Source organism: Monopterus albus, unplaced genomic scaffold (assembly GCF_001952655.1).
Source record: "Monopterus albus unplaced genomic scaffold, M_albus_1.0 scaffold52.1, whole genome shotgun sequence".
Classification (NCBI taxonomy): Eukaryota; Metazoa; Chordata; class Actinopteri; order Synbranchiformes; family Synbranchidae; genus Monopterus; species Monopterus albus.
Window position 1 is genome coordinate 1,075,597 of NW_018127932.1, and position 18,245 is coordinate 1,093,841.

Sequence of the window (18,245 nt, forward strand, 5' to 3'; positions counted from 1 at the left end):
ATCCACGGTTTCCCACTGTAATTCCTCTTGTTTTTATACTGCTTACGAGGACAGTTCCTGTCATATACTTTCTTAAATATATTTAAAAATTGCTCATATGCTTTATCTAAGTCTTCCTCTCTGTAAACTGATTCCCAGTTTTGCCCCATGAAATCCTCTTTTAGCCTCCTTACAGCATATTCGTTCATCACCCTCCTATAGAAAAGATTTGTTTTTGGCCTCTCTTTTCTATACTGGCCCTCATAAACCACAAATACTGGTAGATGATCACTAATATCATTTATAAGTAATCCACTTGTCCATTTACAGTATATGCTCTGATGCATTAGGGTGATGAAGATGAGGATGGTGGTGCAGAGTCTGAGCTGGATGAGAGTGAGTCTGAAGCAGAAGTTGGTGCCGAAGAGGAGCAACAACGACTGCAAAAAGAGGATAAAAAGGAAGCAAAATCAGCTGCCTCATACGGGTACGCTGACACTCCAGTACTGGCTCCCTCAGGAATCAAAGGACATCTGAAGTGCCAAGCCAGATCCACTGAAGAGGTAAGTGCACTATGCTGTTATGTACTATGACTCCTCTGTTGCTATCATTTTTAGTCATTAGCCATCTGTGCTCATAGTACACAGGTTTCAGCTCCACCAAAAATCTACAATGTAACGAGCTGAATCAAGTTGGTGTCTTGTCCATTTGAAATGAAAGCCTGTGTGATCGTAGACCTGGATGGCACATGGCTGAACACCAGTGTCTGACTTTGTGTTCCACAGGAGCCAGAGTGGGATGTGTGCAGTGCCTTCGTTGCTAATGCTGCTAGCCATATCAGACCCAAAGGATCAAGTCGCAAGTCCAAAGAAAACAAGGAGAATGAAGCCAGGAGAGAGGTGAATGAATGCTAATACATAATGTAAGAGTAGTAGGTATAACTAAGGTCTCCGGTCTTAATGGGACAGTGTTTTTCTTGTGGCTGTAGTGTGTTCATGTGGCAGATCCCACAGTCCGATGTGTGCAAAAATGGACTGCGGACCGCTTGGCTTTTTGCTAAGTCACATCGGCTCACACAGAGGAGACTCAGTTATGTTTTGGTGGTGTTTTAATGGCAATTATTGAGGCATTCTGGAGAGAAACAAACTACCCAGTGTCAGAGCTCCGTCTCAGTCGCAGGTCACGGCCTCTTCAACAGGATAATGACCCATAACGTGCATCTAAAAACACAAACAACAGGAGAAAATATTGGACCGTTCTGAAGTGACCTGCTATGAGTTTGATTCCAATTTTTTTGCCCATGCCATGTTTAAAATGTGTTATAAAATAAAAATGTTGAAAGTAAAAGCAGCATGTCTCTTTAAGAGAACAGTAGACGCACTTTTGTCAGCTTGAGAGAAATTTTTGTATTTTTATATTTGAAGTGGAAGATAACACTTTTAGCCACATGTATATAATATGAACTGATGAAAATGTTTTTTTTTATTTTGCAGACAAATGGAACTGACAGCATAACCAAGAAAAGCACATCACTGACAGGTAGGGAATGATTTATGCATTGCAGCTAACCAGCCTTTTAATAGGTTATTCACTGAAACAGAAACAAAGCCTTCAGGGAAATTATGGATTACGCGTTCCTTTGTACAAGCATGCCGGTGTGCTCCACTGCATTCAGTTGAGCCCTTGAGCTTCTGGCCTACCAGAAAGTTATTTACAAGCATTTTTTCCTTTCTTGCAGAAAAAGGGATAAAGCTGGTGCAAGAGGGGCAGTATGCACAAGCAGTTAGTATGTTTACAGAAGCCATCAAATGTGATCCAAAGGATAACAGGTACATCATTTGTGGTCATGAGTAATGCATTACTAAGGAAGTACATGCACTTTAAACATATTTAAAACATTATCCTTTTGCATTTAGTTTTTTAAATTACATCTTGTAGGTTCTTTGGGAATCGTTCCTATTGCTTTTACTGCTTGGAGCAGTACCCTCAAGCTCTGGCAGATGCTGAACGCTCCATTCATTTAGCCCCAGACTGGCCGAAAGGATACTTTCGCAAGGGCAGTGCTCTTATGGGCATGAAGGCGAGTGCAGGCTATTGTGGTCATGGGATGTAGCATGTAATCAAAGAAATATCATTTAAATAGCTTCACGCTTGAGCCTTTGTGGTAAGATTAGCCTTTGCTTCTTCATTTTTTGTGGGTGTTACAGCGATACAGTGAAGCAGAGAAGGCCATGGAGCAGGTGCTGAAGCTGGACAAAGACTGTGAGGAGGCTGTCACTGACCTCTTCAACTGTAAAGTGCTGCAGTTAATGGTAAACACACCTGCAAGCACAGTTGTTTCCTGTAATCTCTGTAGCTGTGAATGTAAATAACCAGAGCTTCCTGTGAGTCTTCCATTTTTAGAAGCAGTTGTTGAATGTGTCATTCTGATTTGAGCTTTCCTTGCATCTCTTGTCTCTGTTCTTTACTCAGGAGCTTGGTTTTGAAGAACTGCAAAGTGTCCAGCTGCTGGAGAAATATTCAACTGTGCAGGCTGTTCTGGCAGCTTGCTCTGATGCTGCCAGGAGTAAGATCCCATATACATATTTTAAAAGCAGTGCCTGAATTTTTTTGTTAACACTGGAGCAGTACTGTATAGAACAGGTTATATACTTAAATCACGCTTCCATTTTTTCTATATATTCTATTGATGAAACTTTTTTTTTGCAGCTGGGAGCCAAGATCCATCAGTTGTACAACCAGGGTATGTTACTTTATTTGTCCAATGAAAGCTTGGGATGAGAAGGATTAGTAGCCTCTCTTGAAACTGATTTCATTCACCTTAGTTGGCACGTCTCTCTTTATAGGTTATTGCACCTTAAGTGTTCTATTGAGTAGTATCAACAAATTATGTATGTGAACTCTTAGTTTGAATTGCTTTCCATCACATCTTCTCTCTTTCTGTTTTCTCCAGAAGTCCTTGCCCATCTCTGTGGGTAGGAAATGTGACAACTGAGCTAACTGAGAAACACTTATGGGACCTTTTTAAAATGTAAGGTCCAAGTATATTTGACACTAACACTATTTATGCATTGAAATCAGCACAATGTTTCTATTTGAGCAGATGCACAGGCAGAAACATGAAAATCTAATATTTAACCAAAGCAGTTACTGACTTGTCTCTGACATGTGTTTGCTTTGTGTTGTAGGTACGGTGAGATAGAGAGCATCCGTGTGCTGCACGAGAGATTCTGTGCCTTTGTTAACTTCAAAAATGCAGACATGGCAGCTCACGCCATGGAGAAACTAAATGTGAGTAATTAATTGGTTGTTTATTTTCAAAGGGGACTGTATTATGGAAAAAAGTCGGTGTTTCTGTGTGTTTATGGCTATGGACATAGAGTTGTATGTATGCTTCTTTGCACAGGGTTATTGTGTTGAGAACACGCGTTTAGTGGTGCGCTATCCTGACCGTCGTACTCAGAGGGTCCCTCCCATTTTACTTAAGAGCTGTCCACCTGTTAGCCAGCAGGCAGGGGCAGCTGCTGGGTAAGAATCCCCACTGTAGAAATTCTCTAGGTCACTGAAATCATGCAATAGCATGATTTTAAGTGCTTTTATACTTGATGTGCTTTCTCTTTCTTTTTCCTTTTATGGCTTTCCTTTCTTTCTTTTTGTCCAGACCTCGACGACGCGGCCCGGTGAACGGAGATGAGTGTTACTTCTGGAGAACTACCGGCTGCCATTTTGGGGACAAATGTCGCTACAAACACATTCCTGAACAGAAAGGCAAGGACAGGAAGCCATGGCAGCCTTGACCTCAGTGTGCAGGAAGCTGGGATGCACAGACTGAGCCAAAGAAGCCTGTACTTACTGGACCAGGTTCTCTGGCAGAATTACTGTGGCAGAAGGGACGAGAGTAGTCAAAGGATCTGAGCCATTAGTCAGGCTTTAATGCTGGGATAGTCACATGTGCCACAAAGGACTGGGAGTATGAAGCTTTTTATTTTCATCCGAAGACTATACTGAATGATATTGTACAACATTAACCAGAAGGGAGCAACAAAGTCACCTGGTGTATGTGTATTCTTTGTGTTGGATGAAAATCTTAATATTTGCAGCCCCTCATGACACATGGTGACTTGTCTCCTAACCTCCCAGGCCTTCACCATAAGGAGGAAGTGAAACTGCCTTGGTTCACAGTTGGGGGGGGGGGGGCGAGGAATCTTCTTTGGCCGTATTTACTAGGGTTCCAATGTGCTGATATTGGGCCCCTGTGCCAATATCAGCACATTGTCCATTAGACCAAAGAATTATAGACCATGTGTATTATCTAAGAAAACGGACTATTTGTTCAGATGAGGCTCTTTTAGCTCATCGCCTGCTAAGAGGTGTCTTTATACTGTGCTACACGATCATATGTGGGACATGCAGTAAAAGCTGCAACTTGGATGTGAGGGATTTCAGAATAAGATGTATTTAAGCATGGGTTAGGTTTATATTTCATTTAATGTACTTATTGGCTGCCTTTTTATTGAAAGCTTGAATCTTCACACCACTTGTCTGTTAAGTTATGGAGAACTCATTGTCCTAAGCAATTCTTGTAAGGCATGGAAGAGTATCGTCTAGTAGCATAATACTTTTTGAAGGCTGTAGTGTTCAGTTTGGCAAGACTATGTCAGAGAGACATAGTTTAACTTTATGGTTATTTTGAGGCCATTTTGTTTTTGTGCATAATATTTCAGTTGTGAAGTGCTTCAGTTCCTGTGGACTAACAGGGGACTGGTTGAGGCATTGGTCTCTGTATCTCTGTACCCTTTTCAAAGGAATAGCCTTAGGTTTTTATGTCGGCATTAGAAAAGGCATTGTGCTTTCTTGGTACATATGCCTAGAAGACAGCGTGGGGCTCTGCCTATGCAAAACAAAAGTGCTGAGTTGATGAAGCGCTAAACCCACCACCTCTGGCATAAGTAGACCATTTTTGTAGGTTGTTAATGTCTATGACAAGCATGAGGATGTCATTTATAAACTAGTGCCTGACAAAAATTTATGTTGAGTCATGTATGCTCCCACATTCATGGCCACATTTATAAGTATCCACTTAGAGCTTTTGAACCATGAAAACAAGTATTTTTGACCTTATGGTTTCCAATTCAGTATTTCAGTGAACCAAAGAATGCTTCAACTGATGGCACTGCAGTGAAATCAACCACATTGTTTCACAAAATTCAACACTAGACGGTGCAATACAACCTACTGGGATGTGTCTGTCTCATTCATTAGACAACAATTACAGCGACAACACCCTGTTTACACCCACACTACGTTCACTAGTCAACTAGGCTTCACATACTGAGAGTATTTATTATTTTATTTATACGTTTTGTTTTGTTTTAACAACACGCTTTAGGAGCTGAATTCAGCTTTTCATTTACTAGCTCTTTAGGCTTTTCAACATTAAGTTCAATTAATGTTTTCTTTAAAGTCCCTCTTCTGTTTATTTGTGACTAAGAGACGAGCATTAATAAGAACCTTTTACTAAGAACATGGTGACACGCTGCGCTACCGGTTTTCTTGTATTACTTTCTGCCTTGGTATGTAGAAAACAGAACTGGCCACCAAACCCTAAGACTGAACTTAGTGATTTAATCATCTTGTTTTGTTATTTGATGTGCTGGTAACTACAGGTAGGATAAATTTTATTTCACAGACTTATGCATTGGATGTTGCCAAAGCGTATTTTAATGTCAAGGATATATCAGATGTGACAAAAGAGATCCCTTGGTTTCAATGATGCTTTTGTTTTAGTACCCTGTTTCAAACTATTTTAGAAAAATGCTTTTTTTAATCAAGTATACATTGATAATCAGAGCCCTGAAACTCTTTTAATCCTTGCTGTATATTTACTTTTTTGCACAAAAAAGCTTGTAATAAATGTATCTAGACCACTTACACCACTTGTTTGAGACTATTCATGATGAATGGCACAATGGGGAAAACGTCTGATATCCAGTATACAGTGTTGTGTAGTTTTCCCTTCCTTCCACATGGAGGCGGTGTTTGACCGAAAGGTGTCACAAACTTAACCAGACCATGCAATGCATCTACATTGATCTTTTTGGATCTCTGGGCACCAAGATGTCGCCGTAAGTCAATCCTGATGCTCAAACCTCTGAAGAAGTAAATCAAAGCAGGGCAGGGTGGTGTCTTGGGGGGGAGGGGGCAGAATCAAAGATGCAACCGGGAATCTGTAACCACCGAGACCAGTGGGAGATTGAGACATGTCTGGCAATATGTGTGGGGGAAAAGCAACCATTGTCCCGCAGATGCCCTTTTGAATAGAGAAGAACTGAGGCCTGGTGCCTGCACATGCAGTCCATGCACTGAGAGTACATGAACTTACAAGGACAGTCCACAGACTTTACACATGAAGGCTAATTCACTCATCAATGTGAGTACTACTCAGCCTGTGCAGTTTTCTCAGCTTTGACTAATTTTAACAAAAGATCTGCATTACAAATTGGAGGTGTGGGGTTTTAATGGGTGTACATTTATAAAGGAGGCAGAAGTAGTTTAATGAGACGTGCTACTGAGCACTGAGTTGCATCATGGGAAATGCAGGATCCAGTATTTTGAGACTGACATACTGGAGAATGGCGACTAAATATCTTGGCCTTTGCTGCTTTGATTTTGACCTTTTTTTGATTCTCTTGATTTGAAAGTGCAATCCTATATTAAAGGTTATGCAAATACATGAATGAACTGTTAACACTTTACATTTCAATACTATTTTATAGCATTTTAACCTGATATTCAAATGTTAACCCTGCTTTAGTTTAAGGCAAACTAGCACATATCTAACTTTAATGTTAGATGTGTGGTCAGCCTCTATGTTCAGCTCACTGCACTCTCAGCCCTATAACCTGCACACACACTCCTATCTAGTGTAAAAGTACGAGCATGATGAGGACCTGGAGAGACGGCAGCGGGGGTGAGCATGAGGAGGTGCTGTCATTTGAAACAGGTTGTTTATTGTTGGAGGGCATGTATTTATTTCATGCCTCCACAGACACATGTGGGTTAGGGCAGAGTCGGCTCGGTCGGTGTAATTAAAGAGGTGGAGAGAGAGCGCTCTGCCTCGGAGAGCTGCCTTGCTCAGATACACTTATCCCCGTGAACCCTCCAAGAGCCCTGTTAACACACTTTCACTCACGCACACACACCCACTGAGCTGTTAAATATTGGCACAAACAGGGACCCCGGTCTAGTCTAGTTTAATTAGTCTGATATGCAGCATGGCATCAGGAGTTAAAATGAAAGGATGTCACCCACAGCACCGATAGTTATATTTTTAACCTTAGCACCCTCTTTTCCTTTTGCTTTTTTTCTTACCTCTCATTCCTCTCGCTGCCAGCCTTGGAGATCCCTCTTATTTGGCTCTGCTAATAGGGGGTCTGCGCTTCCTGTTCGGGTTTACTAGTCAGGGAGGGACCACCATCCTGCCACCCAGCCACACCATCACTGGCGAGCACAAACATCTCAATTACAGCTTCAGCGTTTACATGTGTGCACACATATATACACATACATGCTATGTGATTATTTTTTCACCCTGTTGGAAATCTACATACGGTAGAAGAAAGTGTTTTTATGATTGTGGTTGATGTGTGAGTTCCTATACCTCCTCCTTCCTGATTGTAATTTTTCATGCTCTATGAATAAACCTTGCTGCCTTAAAAGACTGCCCACTGAGGTTTACATGTAAACTGAAATACAGTTTATCAACACAACACCACGAGGCCAAAACTTTCCATGTAGCTAAATCTGTCCCAAATCTTCTCAAAATGACTCAAAAACTAAACAAGTTCCAAACTCGTAAAGACCTAAATTGGATCAGGGCTCAGCACTGAAGTGACCCCTGGTAGAAAGCCATAGACAAGACTTTATCTTTAGTTTTTATCTCGATCTACACTGATTAGCCAAAGCTTTATGCACTCTATGCTGATAAGTTAGACTATAGTAGCTGCACTCCTGGGCAGAGGAGGTATAGCATATTCTCATCAGACACATCCACAATGGCTGCAGTGAGGCTGGGCCTTTTTTTAGAGTTGGTGGTTTGTGGTCTTCTCAACAAGGAAATATCTACCCTGTGGTATAGGGAGCTTCTTTAGGATACTTGGAACTTGATGTTTCAAACTATTCTGGAACCAGAGTCCTTCCTGTTGGTTACATTTACACGTTCACCCTAAGGTTGTGTAACTCTGAGTGTAGAGTTATGAAAATCAGAGGCACAATCAGAGAAAACCCATTGATTAAAAATTAAAATGTGCTTTATAATGTATGAAGTCCATTTCTGCTAAGGTACTAAACATCCCATCCGGAAATTGATGACTCTTGTGGTTGCTAGAGACTAATTTCTAAAACATTCATCCTCGGCTTAATTTATCTGTGAGGAACGACCGCCCCATGTTTCATTTCAGAGCACATTCAGAAAGGCTTAAAAGTACTCATTCACAATTATACAAGTGTCAGCAAAGACAGAAACAGAGTAAGGTAAAATGACAAGTCCTCCATCAGTGGAGGGAGTCCATACGTTGATATTTTGAGATTTTATAGGAACACTGCTCAGCATTATGCAGAGGCAGAGAGCCAGGGAGGGATATAGGAAGAAGGAGGGAAGAAGGTAGGATTAACTAAGGAGTGCATTTAGTAGACACACTTCTTCACTCAGTCACTCTCCCCTGCAGAGACGTCCACTGCTGGGAACATTTGCTGCCTGCCAGGTGAGTGAACTTTCACCTTACCATCTCCTTTTACATGGATGTATTTATTTGTTTGTTTGATAACATTATTTATTTAAATACATAGGTGTCCAAATGTAAGTGTAACAGGTGTTTTAAAGGTTGAGATACAGGAATGGGTTACTTTACTCCTTTCCTGTTTGTTTTATTCATTTTTACAATCACTAAGCAGTGATACTGCCAAAGTTCAAACACTTAGGCTACCTGTTGTTTTATATTCCGTTCTTTGTTACTTGTTCATGGTAACACCGGATATACGGTACAGTATAAGACTTTTTATACAAGCTAAGTTTCTGTCAGTAAGATTTACTGGGGTTTACTCAGCAAAGTATGTTTTCTGGTTGTTGGTTCTTCCTTTATAATTTTATTCTCACAGATGAAAAACAGATTTGGGGTATTTTGCACTCAGTGTTGTCTTGTGGCCTGCAGTGATATAATGTTTCAGTGCCTGTCTCAACAACTACTTTCTTGTTTGGCTTTGACACTTGTGAACCCTCAGTTAAAACCTGCCTCATGGTTCTGTCTGGTTAGTTAGCCTTGGGGAATGTTTATTCATATAAACTGCAATACAGAAGTGCACTGGTGTATCTAATTATATGGCTATATGAAGGGAAAGTATCAGTTTTATGCGTTTTGGCTTCCATTGCATCACTGCAAAATTGATGCTGCAGCAGTGACTATAATCAAATGTAGGATTACAAGTCAAGTCGTACCTCTGATCCTGTCCACAGATGAGATACCTCAGCAACGGTGACTGTCTCTGCACAACATTCATTTCTTGAGAGCACTAGACTACTGGAAATACTTTGTCCAGAGGATGTCACCGTTGGTCCGTTTACTAACCAGGCCTCTCGGACTCCCTAGTTGATCTCTGTTTGACCTGGGTTTAATGGAACTGCCCAGTCTTTATGCACGCACAGCACCTAAAATTGATAATAGTTGTTTTTCATTACAGTCAAATTAGGCCCTAGCTTTAGGATTTAAATGACTCCACGGGTGAATTTAACATTAAATGAAGAAAATAACATGCGAGGTCATCTAATATAGTAGAAGTGGAACACACTGACACATGCAGTGTTTCAACCTTTACCTGCAGAGCCCCTCCTCTCCGTCACGATGTCCCGCACCCTCTGCCTGAGCGCACTCCTCCTCCTGCTGCTGCTGCAGTCCCTGTCTTGTCCTGCTCTTGGTGAACCTCGGCGGACCACGTCCTCTCAGCGCAGGTCGGCTCGCGCACCGGCCGCCAAAGTGCGCTTGGCGGGCAATTTTGCGCGAGAGCCGCACGAAGGGCGCGTGGAGGTGCTGCACGACAACAAGTGGGGGACCGTCTGCGATGATGAAGTGAACCTCAAGCTCGTCAACGTGGTGTGTCGAGAGCTGGGTTTCCAAGGTGGCATAACGTGGGCACACAGTGCAAAGTATGGCGAAGGAGAGGGTGAGAATACTTCTGTTCCACGTTCATTTGGTAGTCAGAAAAATCAAATGTCACAGGTTTTAGTAGGCCAAAGCCAAACCGATTTCATGTGAGTGATAAGGCACGCCTGACGTGTCTTCAGGTATAATGAAATAATATTAATAAGGACCCAGTTCATTCAGCTGTACTAGTCTCATAACCCCGCCACTGGATAAATCCCAATTCCCTTAAGTGCATCTACTTTTCCTCACTGGTAGAGAGCCATACTGGACCAACCTATCTCCTCCAAAACTTCATAGTGTTCCCACACTAAACCTGTAGCTTCATGAAAAGACCACCAGTTAATAACTAACATCATAAAGTGGTAAAGATATGGCATTGGAGTTTATAGCATATCTTGTTTAGGTGGCCTGGGATGCTGGTAAATGGTATGTGGTCCAAAAACAGGCATTTGTTTTAGAATAATGACAGCATCCGCTTGCCAGGGTTGTGTAACACTTGCTGTGGTTTAGGGACATTATTTACTGCTGCTTTTAAATCTAAATTAAAGAGAAGGCTGAGTGGATTCAAGGAGCAGGATCTACAGCACCCTGCCTTGTAAAACACGGTGTATCTAATGCTAAACACGCCGCTAAGGTGCAACCTTAAATCAGCGTGCCAGTAAAAGTCAGCTGTTAGGTGCTGATTGGAGGCTCTGTACAGTATAAATCCATTGTTCAGCCTGTCTATTGAACAATCTGTGAAAATCACAGTAAATAAAATAATGAATTGTTTATCCTTTCACAAGGCCCAATATGGCTGGATAATGTACACTGTGATGGCTCAGAGAAGTCCTTGAAGGACTGCAAACACAATGGTTGGGGGGTGAATGACTGTAAACACTCTGAAGACTTGGGGGTGGTGTGCACTTCTGAGCGCAGACTCGATGAGACAGCCGGTAGAGGCCACACCACAGCTGTCAGGCCCAACGGGAGCCCTGCACCACAGTGGCAGGGCCTCATAGCCTCCCACATGCATCCAGGATACAGCTATAATGGAAATGGACATTCATATGAGATTGCCAGATTCCACAGACACCACCACTACCAGGTACAGGAGTTTACTTCTGATGCATTTTTGAGTTATTGTTATTGTAAGATTTGTAACAGTGAATGTGATGTGCATCTTCCTCAAGGGTTACAGTAGGGTGCGAATTGAGGAAGTTCGCCTTCGTCCTATCATTATGGCTACCAAGAAGAAAAGCCTAATAACAGAGGGCGTAGTGGAAGTGAAGCATGCTGGGAGATGGAGGCAAGTTTGTGACCTGGGTTGGAGTCTCAACAGCAGCCGGGTTGTGTGCGGGATGCTCGGGTTTCCAGAAGCTACTCAGCACAATGTCAAAACATACAAGTGAGTAGAATCTCTCCTACTAGCTGCACTAACTCAGTCCAGCTTTGTGCAGTTATTAAACTGCAAAACTGTGGGTTGCTCAGAAGGGTAGCATTGCTATGCCATTCATCCCATTGTTAAATGAATAAATACACATCCTGTTTAGAAGCACTTTGATTAAAGCCTTTTTGTTGGCCTTATCTTCCTCCCTCAGCCACGTATTCTCCTTTACTCCCTGTTCCTTCTTCAGGCCCAGGATGATGATAAAGGAATCCCTGTAACCTCTTTCCTGCCCCTTCTCTAGACCTCTCTCTAGCCAAATCACCTCTGCTCACCTCACTGACTTTCTCTCTCTGATGCTATCTTCACCTTACAGCTCTCAGACAAACAGCCCTACTTTAACTTTTAGATTCTAAGGCCGAGGTGTAATATCACTGCTGATTGTTCTTTAACTGTACTATCAATACTATGTGTGAGACTACTGGAGAGCAGGATGAGGGTCTTCCTAAAGCGACTCTATTTCTTACTGGCAGGGCAGCCTGTGCACACCTGACTCAGCCATGCATCTGTTCACATTTAATCCCATACTGTACCAATAGCATGTATGTGAATACTTTGTAAACACTGTACTGTATTGTATTGTATTTCAGTGGCTCCTTTTGTCTCGCTGATGTACAGATCTACACCTCCTCTCCTCTTGTTAGAAAAAAAAACGGACGGTGGTTTTTGGGCAGGTTCTGCTCTTAAACCACAGTAGGACCACACATTAGCAGAGAATTACTCTACTGCTGTTATAAAAATGAGCAGTGTCTGACCACACACTGTCCTCAGTTGAGGGGGGAGCCCCAGCTGGCTCTTGCTCCTGGAGAGCTGCCGGCTCTACGTGATTCACAGTTTAGCTATTCCTTCCCTGTCTTGGCTGGAGTTATTCTGACTCAGATAGCAACATCTGCTCTGTACTGTAGGCGCTAGATTCCTCTTGCTACTGAAAGGTTGTAAGTTTTAAGGTAATTTACTGTTTTATAGACTTTTTATTTACTTTATACAGTCCCACTATTGGAGCACACTCGCATGCTGAATGTATTTCTTCATCACCCTTGAATTAAACTATCTCTGTTGAACTTGGTGTTATTGGGAACACAGTGGAGCTATAACTGGATTCTGTTGTTGGAGGAGAGCATCATCAGGCATCATATTGCCACTAATAAAAGGAACCTCAGATGGAGCTGTCATTGAACAGCCTGGCCTGACTCTGTACACGGTTTATACAGGATCATTTTTTAGAGCACAGCTTCCCCGCATTGCAGATGTGATGCTTCTGGCGCCTCGTTTAGGTTTTCTATTGCAGTACAGAATCGATACTTGATGCGAAGAACGGGAGATGAGGAGTACATGTAATAGTTGAATGAGGTATTACATGGGTAGATTTGTATAGCTGCAACATAAGAGATTTGGCTGCTCACCAAGAAGAGAGATATGACAGAAGAGGACAGAGCTGCTGTAGCTTGAAGGTGAAGAGTGAAGCTGCAGGGAAGCTGCTCACTGGTTGTGTTTAGATGTTTTTAAATCTTCCTCTAAGGTCTGAGTCACAACAAAATGTAAACAACTGATTATTTAAAATATCTGTTTCTATATGTACAATGAAAAGTTTGGGCAAACATATGCTATTATTTATGTATTTATTTTACTGTGTGTGTGTAAATCAAGGCTCTGGTATGGAAGCGGTCATGACTTGATATATCTTGGTCTGCCTGTTTTGCTGAAGCCTCAGGCGCTATACTGGTCTGAACCACGATGATGTGTTTGTTTCCAAATCTGTACCTGTTTTCTGTCTCCGCAGATGAATATTTATTCTCACTCAATATGTGTTTTTGTTGTCAACCTAGTTCATCCTCAAGGTAAACACCATGCCTCAACATTATAGCTGCCAGTAATATACTCCAGTTATTTTACAGCATTTGGTTTTATTAATCAGGATGGGACCTTATCCGTGTTAGAGTGTGGATACCCAAGCTGAGCCTGACGGGAGCCCATATGAAACGGAAACATATAAATATGCAAACTCTGAAAATGAATATAGTACTATTACATTAACATGCACTTTTATCATTGATGCTGTCAATGATTACCCAGTGGTTCAGGCTGGGTTTGAGCATAAATTATTATGTTCAGGTCCATGTCTGGTTTGAACACATAGGTCAAACTTTAAGCTAGATGGCTGGAGCATTCAAATGCCTGCTTTGTTTATTGATAAGGAGAACAAGATTTCAAAATCAATTGCTTCAGGCTCCGGTCGGCTTTGGAAATTTTTGTACTATAAGCCTCTCGGATTGGGTCAGGTTCGGACACTGCACTCTCAGGCATGGGTCAGGTTCATACAGAAATATGCGGCCCGACCCACGTACTAATCTCCATTGTTGTAAATAGGATGTTATGATGACAGTAACAGCCAAAAGAATACTTGGTAATCAATTAATTCTGTTTCAATCTGCACTCATGGGTAACTGTAAAGATTATACTCTGACCAATCTTTCCACTGTAATTGAATTAAATCATTGGTTTTGAGACAATATAATGTTTAGTTTTCATGTAACATCTACCACTCTACCAGTTGCCACAAATGCTTAGGATTGTATTGCATGGCTTGACCAAATTTAGTCAGTGACACACACCCCCCATATTACTCCACCTTGTTCCAAGTCTCTTACTCCATTCTTAGAAGTCTCAGACCATGCCATATCTCTCAACTCCCTGTGTCCCTTGGATGAGACTCTGAAGATGCTGTAATTACACATTGGTTGGACCAAGGCTTTTCAGGGTTTCTGCTGAGAGTGAAAAAACACCCCCAATTATAGCTGTGTGTGTGAGAGAGAGAGAAGGTAGGACAGAGTTGGTGAAGGAGGAGGAAGAGTAAGAACAGAAAAAAGAGATGGAGGAAGAACTAGAGCAGTGGTCAGACCATCCAGACGTTCACTTGCGCCTGTGAAATATGTCCAATTACAACTGCAGTTTGCAGTGCGGCCTGCTGTGTCAGCAGCGGTCTGTCTTCCTCTGTCACTATAGTGATTTGGGGATTTAACTGGCATTTTATGCTTAATTATGTTTCTGCTGAAATTGTCTTGTGATGAGGTTGTCATTTTCAGGATTTTTGGTGACATTTGTGAGCAAGTCTGGTATTTCTGTCTGATGTCTGTGTAACCTTCCTCAGTGGCCTTGTCTCTAATTTATTTCCCAATCTTTTAATTTCTGTATGCTTGGCAGTGGCTATTTCTGTGGTTTGGAACAAACTGGAAGCCAGCTTTCAAAGCTGGGTTGAGGCATAGTGTTTTTTATCATCTCACTCTGATCTGCTTGGAAATATTTTGCAACTATTTGACCTGCAACATCCTTAGTAGGGTAAAATGAGTCTAAATCTAAACTATGCCATGTTGGCTTGAATTTGCTATGTACAAGAAACTGTTTTTCTGTCTTCCTTTACATTTGTCTTTAGCTGAGCTTTACATGTAGGTCCACTGGTTAGATAACATCTTGATGTGTAGAGCAAAAACATTTTCAATTATCTTAATGCTTAAGTGAAGTGTCTCTTCAAATTCAAATCATATATGTTTCAATTAAAAAACGTTCATTGATACTTGAAACATTCAAATCAGAAGACCCCAGAAATTAATCCAGTGAATGGTATGAGGCTGATAAAACACAAACAGTGGTGTAATGCTTGTCTTTGAACAGGCGGGTGGGACGCCCTATCATTAGCCTCTGTTCTCTTGGCTCCATAAGAAGTGCTGGATACACTGTTTGGTTAAACAAGGCTGACAAATGCTATGGAGGTGGAAAACAGACTCTGTTCATTGCATCAGCTTGTAGAGAAATGCCCATGCTACTAATTACAGTATAAGCAATCATATAGAATTAGTTATAGGCTATATAACCAAAAGGAAGACCACATTTTTAATTAATGGATTTTATGTTTAAAAAAGTGTCTTTTGTACATTTTATTCTCCTTGAATGAAAATCATCATTATCAACCTGTGCTGTATTTCAGTCAAATGAAAGACCTCAAGGTACCACTTATAGCCTGAGTAGCAGTCCTGCTGGTTCCTGGAGAAAGAAGATGGTTAGCTGATCGGTCTGTGCTGAGGTCACAAACAAGTCACAGACATGTTTGCCTTATGGGAAAATATGTGTGTATATACATTATACGTGTGCATACTCCTTTGTGTCTATCCCTGATGACGTGTTACTTCAGGGCCGCATGTTAGGCATATTTAAGACATTTTACTAGTGTAACTCTATACAGTGTACCAACTGTAATTTACACAGATCTCATGACATTACTTGTGGCTTTATTAGGTATCATGCATGCGACTTGGACTTATGGGATTTTTCTGTCTCACCAAAAGTTTGATACAGCTTCACTGAACTCGTCAGAGCTGTATTTGTGCTTCAAATAAGCCCAAGAATAAAATCAAATCAAATCAGATTTTATTTGTATAGTGCCAAATCACAACAAAAGTCATCTCAGGACACTTTACAAAGTAAGGTCTAGACCTTACTGTTATCAATATTATTACATAGGGAAAACCCAGCAAATCCCCCTTGAGCAAGCACTTGGTGACAGTGGGGAGGAAAAACTCCCTTTAACGGAAGAAACCTCCGACAGACCCCGGCTCTTAGTGGGCGGCCTTCTGCCTCGACCGGTTGGGGTGAGTGGATAGAGGAGAGAGAAAAGAAGAAAAGCAACAAGACACAACAATCAAACACTGATCAGGTCGATGTGGCTGGTGTCTGCTCATCAGAGACATAGAGCTCCAGGGCCAGGGCAACCTGCAGAAAGGTACAGGGAGAGAGAGAGAAAGAGGGGAGGGGAGGGGAAAGAAACTCAGAGCATCATGGGGCCCCCAGCAGCCTAGGCCTATAGCAGCATAACTAAGGGAAGGCTCAGGGTCACCTGATCCAGCCCTAACTGTAAGCTTTATCAAAAAGGAACGTCTTAAGTCTAATCTTAAAGGTAGAGAGGGTGTCCGCCTCCCGAACTGAGACTGGGAGTTGGTTCCATAGGAGAGGAGTTTGATAGCTAAAGGCTCTGCCTCCCATTCTGCTTCTGTGGACTCTAGGAACCACAAGTAAACCTGCACTGTGAGAGCGAAGTGCTCTGTTAGGATGATAAGGCTCTACGAGGTCTTTAAGATATGATGGAGCCTTGTCATTAAGGGCTTTGTATGTTAGGAGAAGGATTTTAAATTCTATTCTGAATTTTACAGGGAGCCAGTGGGGAGAAGCTAATATGGGAGAGATATGATCTCTCTTGCTAGTTCCTGTCAGTACTCTGGCTGCAGCCTTTTGGATTAACTGGAGGCTTTTTAGGGAATTATTGGGATATACTTATAGTAAAGAGTTACAGTAGTCCAGCCTGGAAGTAACAAATGCATGGACCAGTTTTTCAGCATCACTTTGGGACAGGATGCTCCTGATTTTTGCAATATTGCGCAGGTGAAAGAAAGTAGATCTAGAGACTTGGTTTATGTGTGATTTAAAGGACATATTCTGATCAAAGATGACTCCAAGGTTCCTCACAGTAGTACTGGAGGCAAGAGCTATGTCATCTAAAGTAACTATATGATTAGACAGCAGATTTCTAAGGTTTTCAGGCCCAAGCACAATAACTTCAGTTTTGTCAGAGTTTAGAAGTAAGAAGTTACAAGTCATCCAGGCCTTTATGTCTTTAAGACATGCTTGAAGTTTGACCAGCTGATCTGATTCATTTGGCTTCATAGACAAATATAACGGAGTATCATCTGCATAGCAATGGAAATTTATGCCATGCTTCCTGATAATATTGCCTAAAGGGAGTATGTATTAAGTGAAGAGAACTGGACCTAACACAGAGCCCTGTGGAACGCCGTGACTAACTTCAGTTTGTGTGGAAGATTCATCATTAACATGAACAAATTGAAGAAGCAATCCAAAGTTCATTTGAACAGCGTTGTTCAGAAATAGCATACGCAATTTGCAAAACATCTATTATTTGCAAAGTGATTGCTGAAATTAAAGCATACTCAATTTCAAAAAATAATTTTTAAGAGATTTCTCTTCTGGCTCACTGACTACTTATACCAGGAAACACGTTGTTATGTGACTTTGGAAAGTCTGCTATCAGTTGTCTACATCAATGACAGTCTTTCTCTTGAGTTCAACATCTTCAGCTTATTTTTAAGGTTTTTTGCTTTAACTTTATTGGAATTTCCAGAATTCATGTCAGAATTACAAATATTGACCTACTGGTGGTTTCATACAAGTATCCTTGGACTTGTTTGTTTCTTTTAAGGGGAATGCCACTGAAATCAGTGCTGGAGTATGTTCTAATTAAGGGCCCTTTAAAATGTCAGTCAAATTGTAGCTGAAGTGTAATTGTGAATGTCAGTGATGGTGCAGGCACTTTGCAGTGGTTTGAGGATGTCCTGGCATGGTCTGTGCGGTGTGCCAAGAGAACAGAAGGCTTTCCTCTCCACCTCTCCTGAGTCAGCCAGCGTACGTGGTGCATAAATCTCTCTTTTGTTCTTGCCTTTCTTTTTTGGATGTTTTTAACTTTAACCGGTTCTTTTATCTGAAGGCCCCAAGAAGTAACACTCAGGAAACAGGAATCAGCTTTACGTAGATTTATTTCCTTCTGGTTAAATGCAGAGTTATTACAGCGCTGGGCTCTA

The 18,245-nt window shown here is 41.6% G+C and overlaps 2 protein-coding genes and 1 long non-coding RNA gene across 4 annotated transcripts in view; 2 read left to right on the forward strand and 1 right to left on the reverse strand.

The window, feature by feature from the left end:
* Positions 1-4,173, forward strand: part of LOC109961113 (stress-induced-phosphoprotein 1) — a 10,140-nt gene extending 5,967 nt beyond the window's left edge. For both annotated transcript variants that reach the window (XM_020601715.1, XM_020601716.1), the window contains exons 5-16: positions 330-542; positions 765-878; positions 1,473-1,518; positions 1,718-1,808; positions 1,918-2,059; positions 2,187-2,291; positions 2,452-2,545; positions 2,689-2,722; positions 2,933-3,010; positions 3,168-3,270; positions 3,386-3,507; positions 3,641-4,173. In XM_020601715.1, the coding sequence (XP_020457371.1) occupies positions 330-542; positions 765-878; positions 1,473-1,518; positions 1,718-1,808; positions 1,918-2,059; positions 2,187-2,291; positions 2,452-2,545; positions 2,689-2,722; positions 2,933-3,010; positions 3,168-3,270; positions 3,386-3,507; positions 3,641-3,776 (1,278 nt within the window). In that variant the 3' untranslated portion in view covers positions 3,777-4,173. The remainder of the gene's footprint in view (positions 1-329; positions 543-764; positions 879-1,472; positions 1,519-1,717; positions 1,809-1,917; positions 2,060-2,186; positions 2,292-2,451; positions 2,546-2,688; positions 2,723-2,932; positions 3,011-3,167; positions 3,271-3,385; positions 3,508-3,640) is intronic.
* Positions 910-9,816, reverse strand: LOC109961114 (uncharacterized). The gene is made up of 3 exons (XR_002275098.1): positions 9,473-9,816; positions 7,351-7,479; positions 910-1,199 (listed from the first exon to the last, which is right to left on the reverse strand). It is a non-coding gene; the product is annotated as an uncharacterized LOC109961114 (long non-coding RNA).
* Positions 9,817-9,864: 48 nt separating this feature from the next.
* The window catches only part of loxl4 (lysyl oxidase-like 4), a 20,072-nt gene continuing 11,691 nt past the window's right edge, over positions 9,865-18,245 (forward strand). The window contains exons 1-3 of the mRNA XM_020601712.1: positions 9,865-10,194; positions 10,961-11,262; positions 11,348-11,562. Coding sequence (XP_020457368.1) covers positions 9,876-10,194; positions 10,961-11,262; positions 11,348-11,562 — 836 coding nt within the window. The 5' untranslated portion in view covers positions 9,865-9,875. The remainder of the gene's footprint in view (positions 10,195-10,960; positions 11,263-11,347; positions 11,563-18,245) is intronic.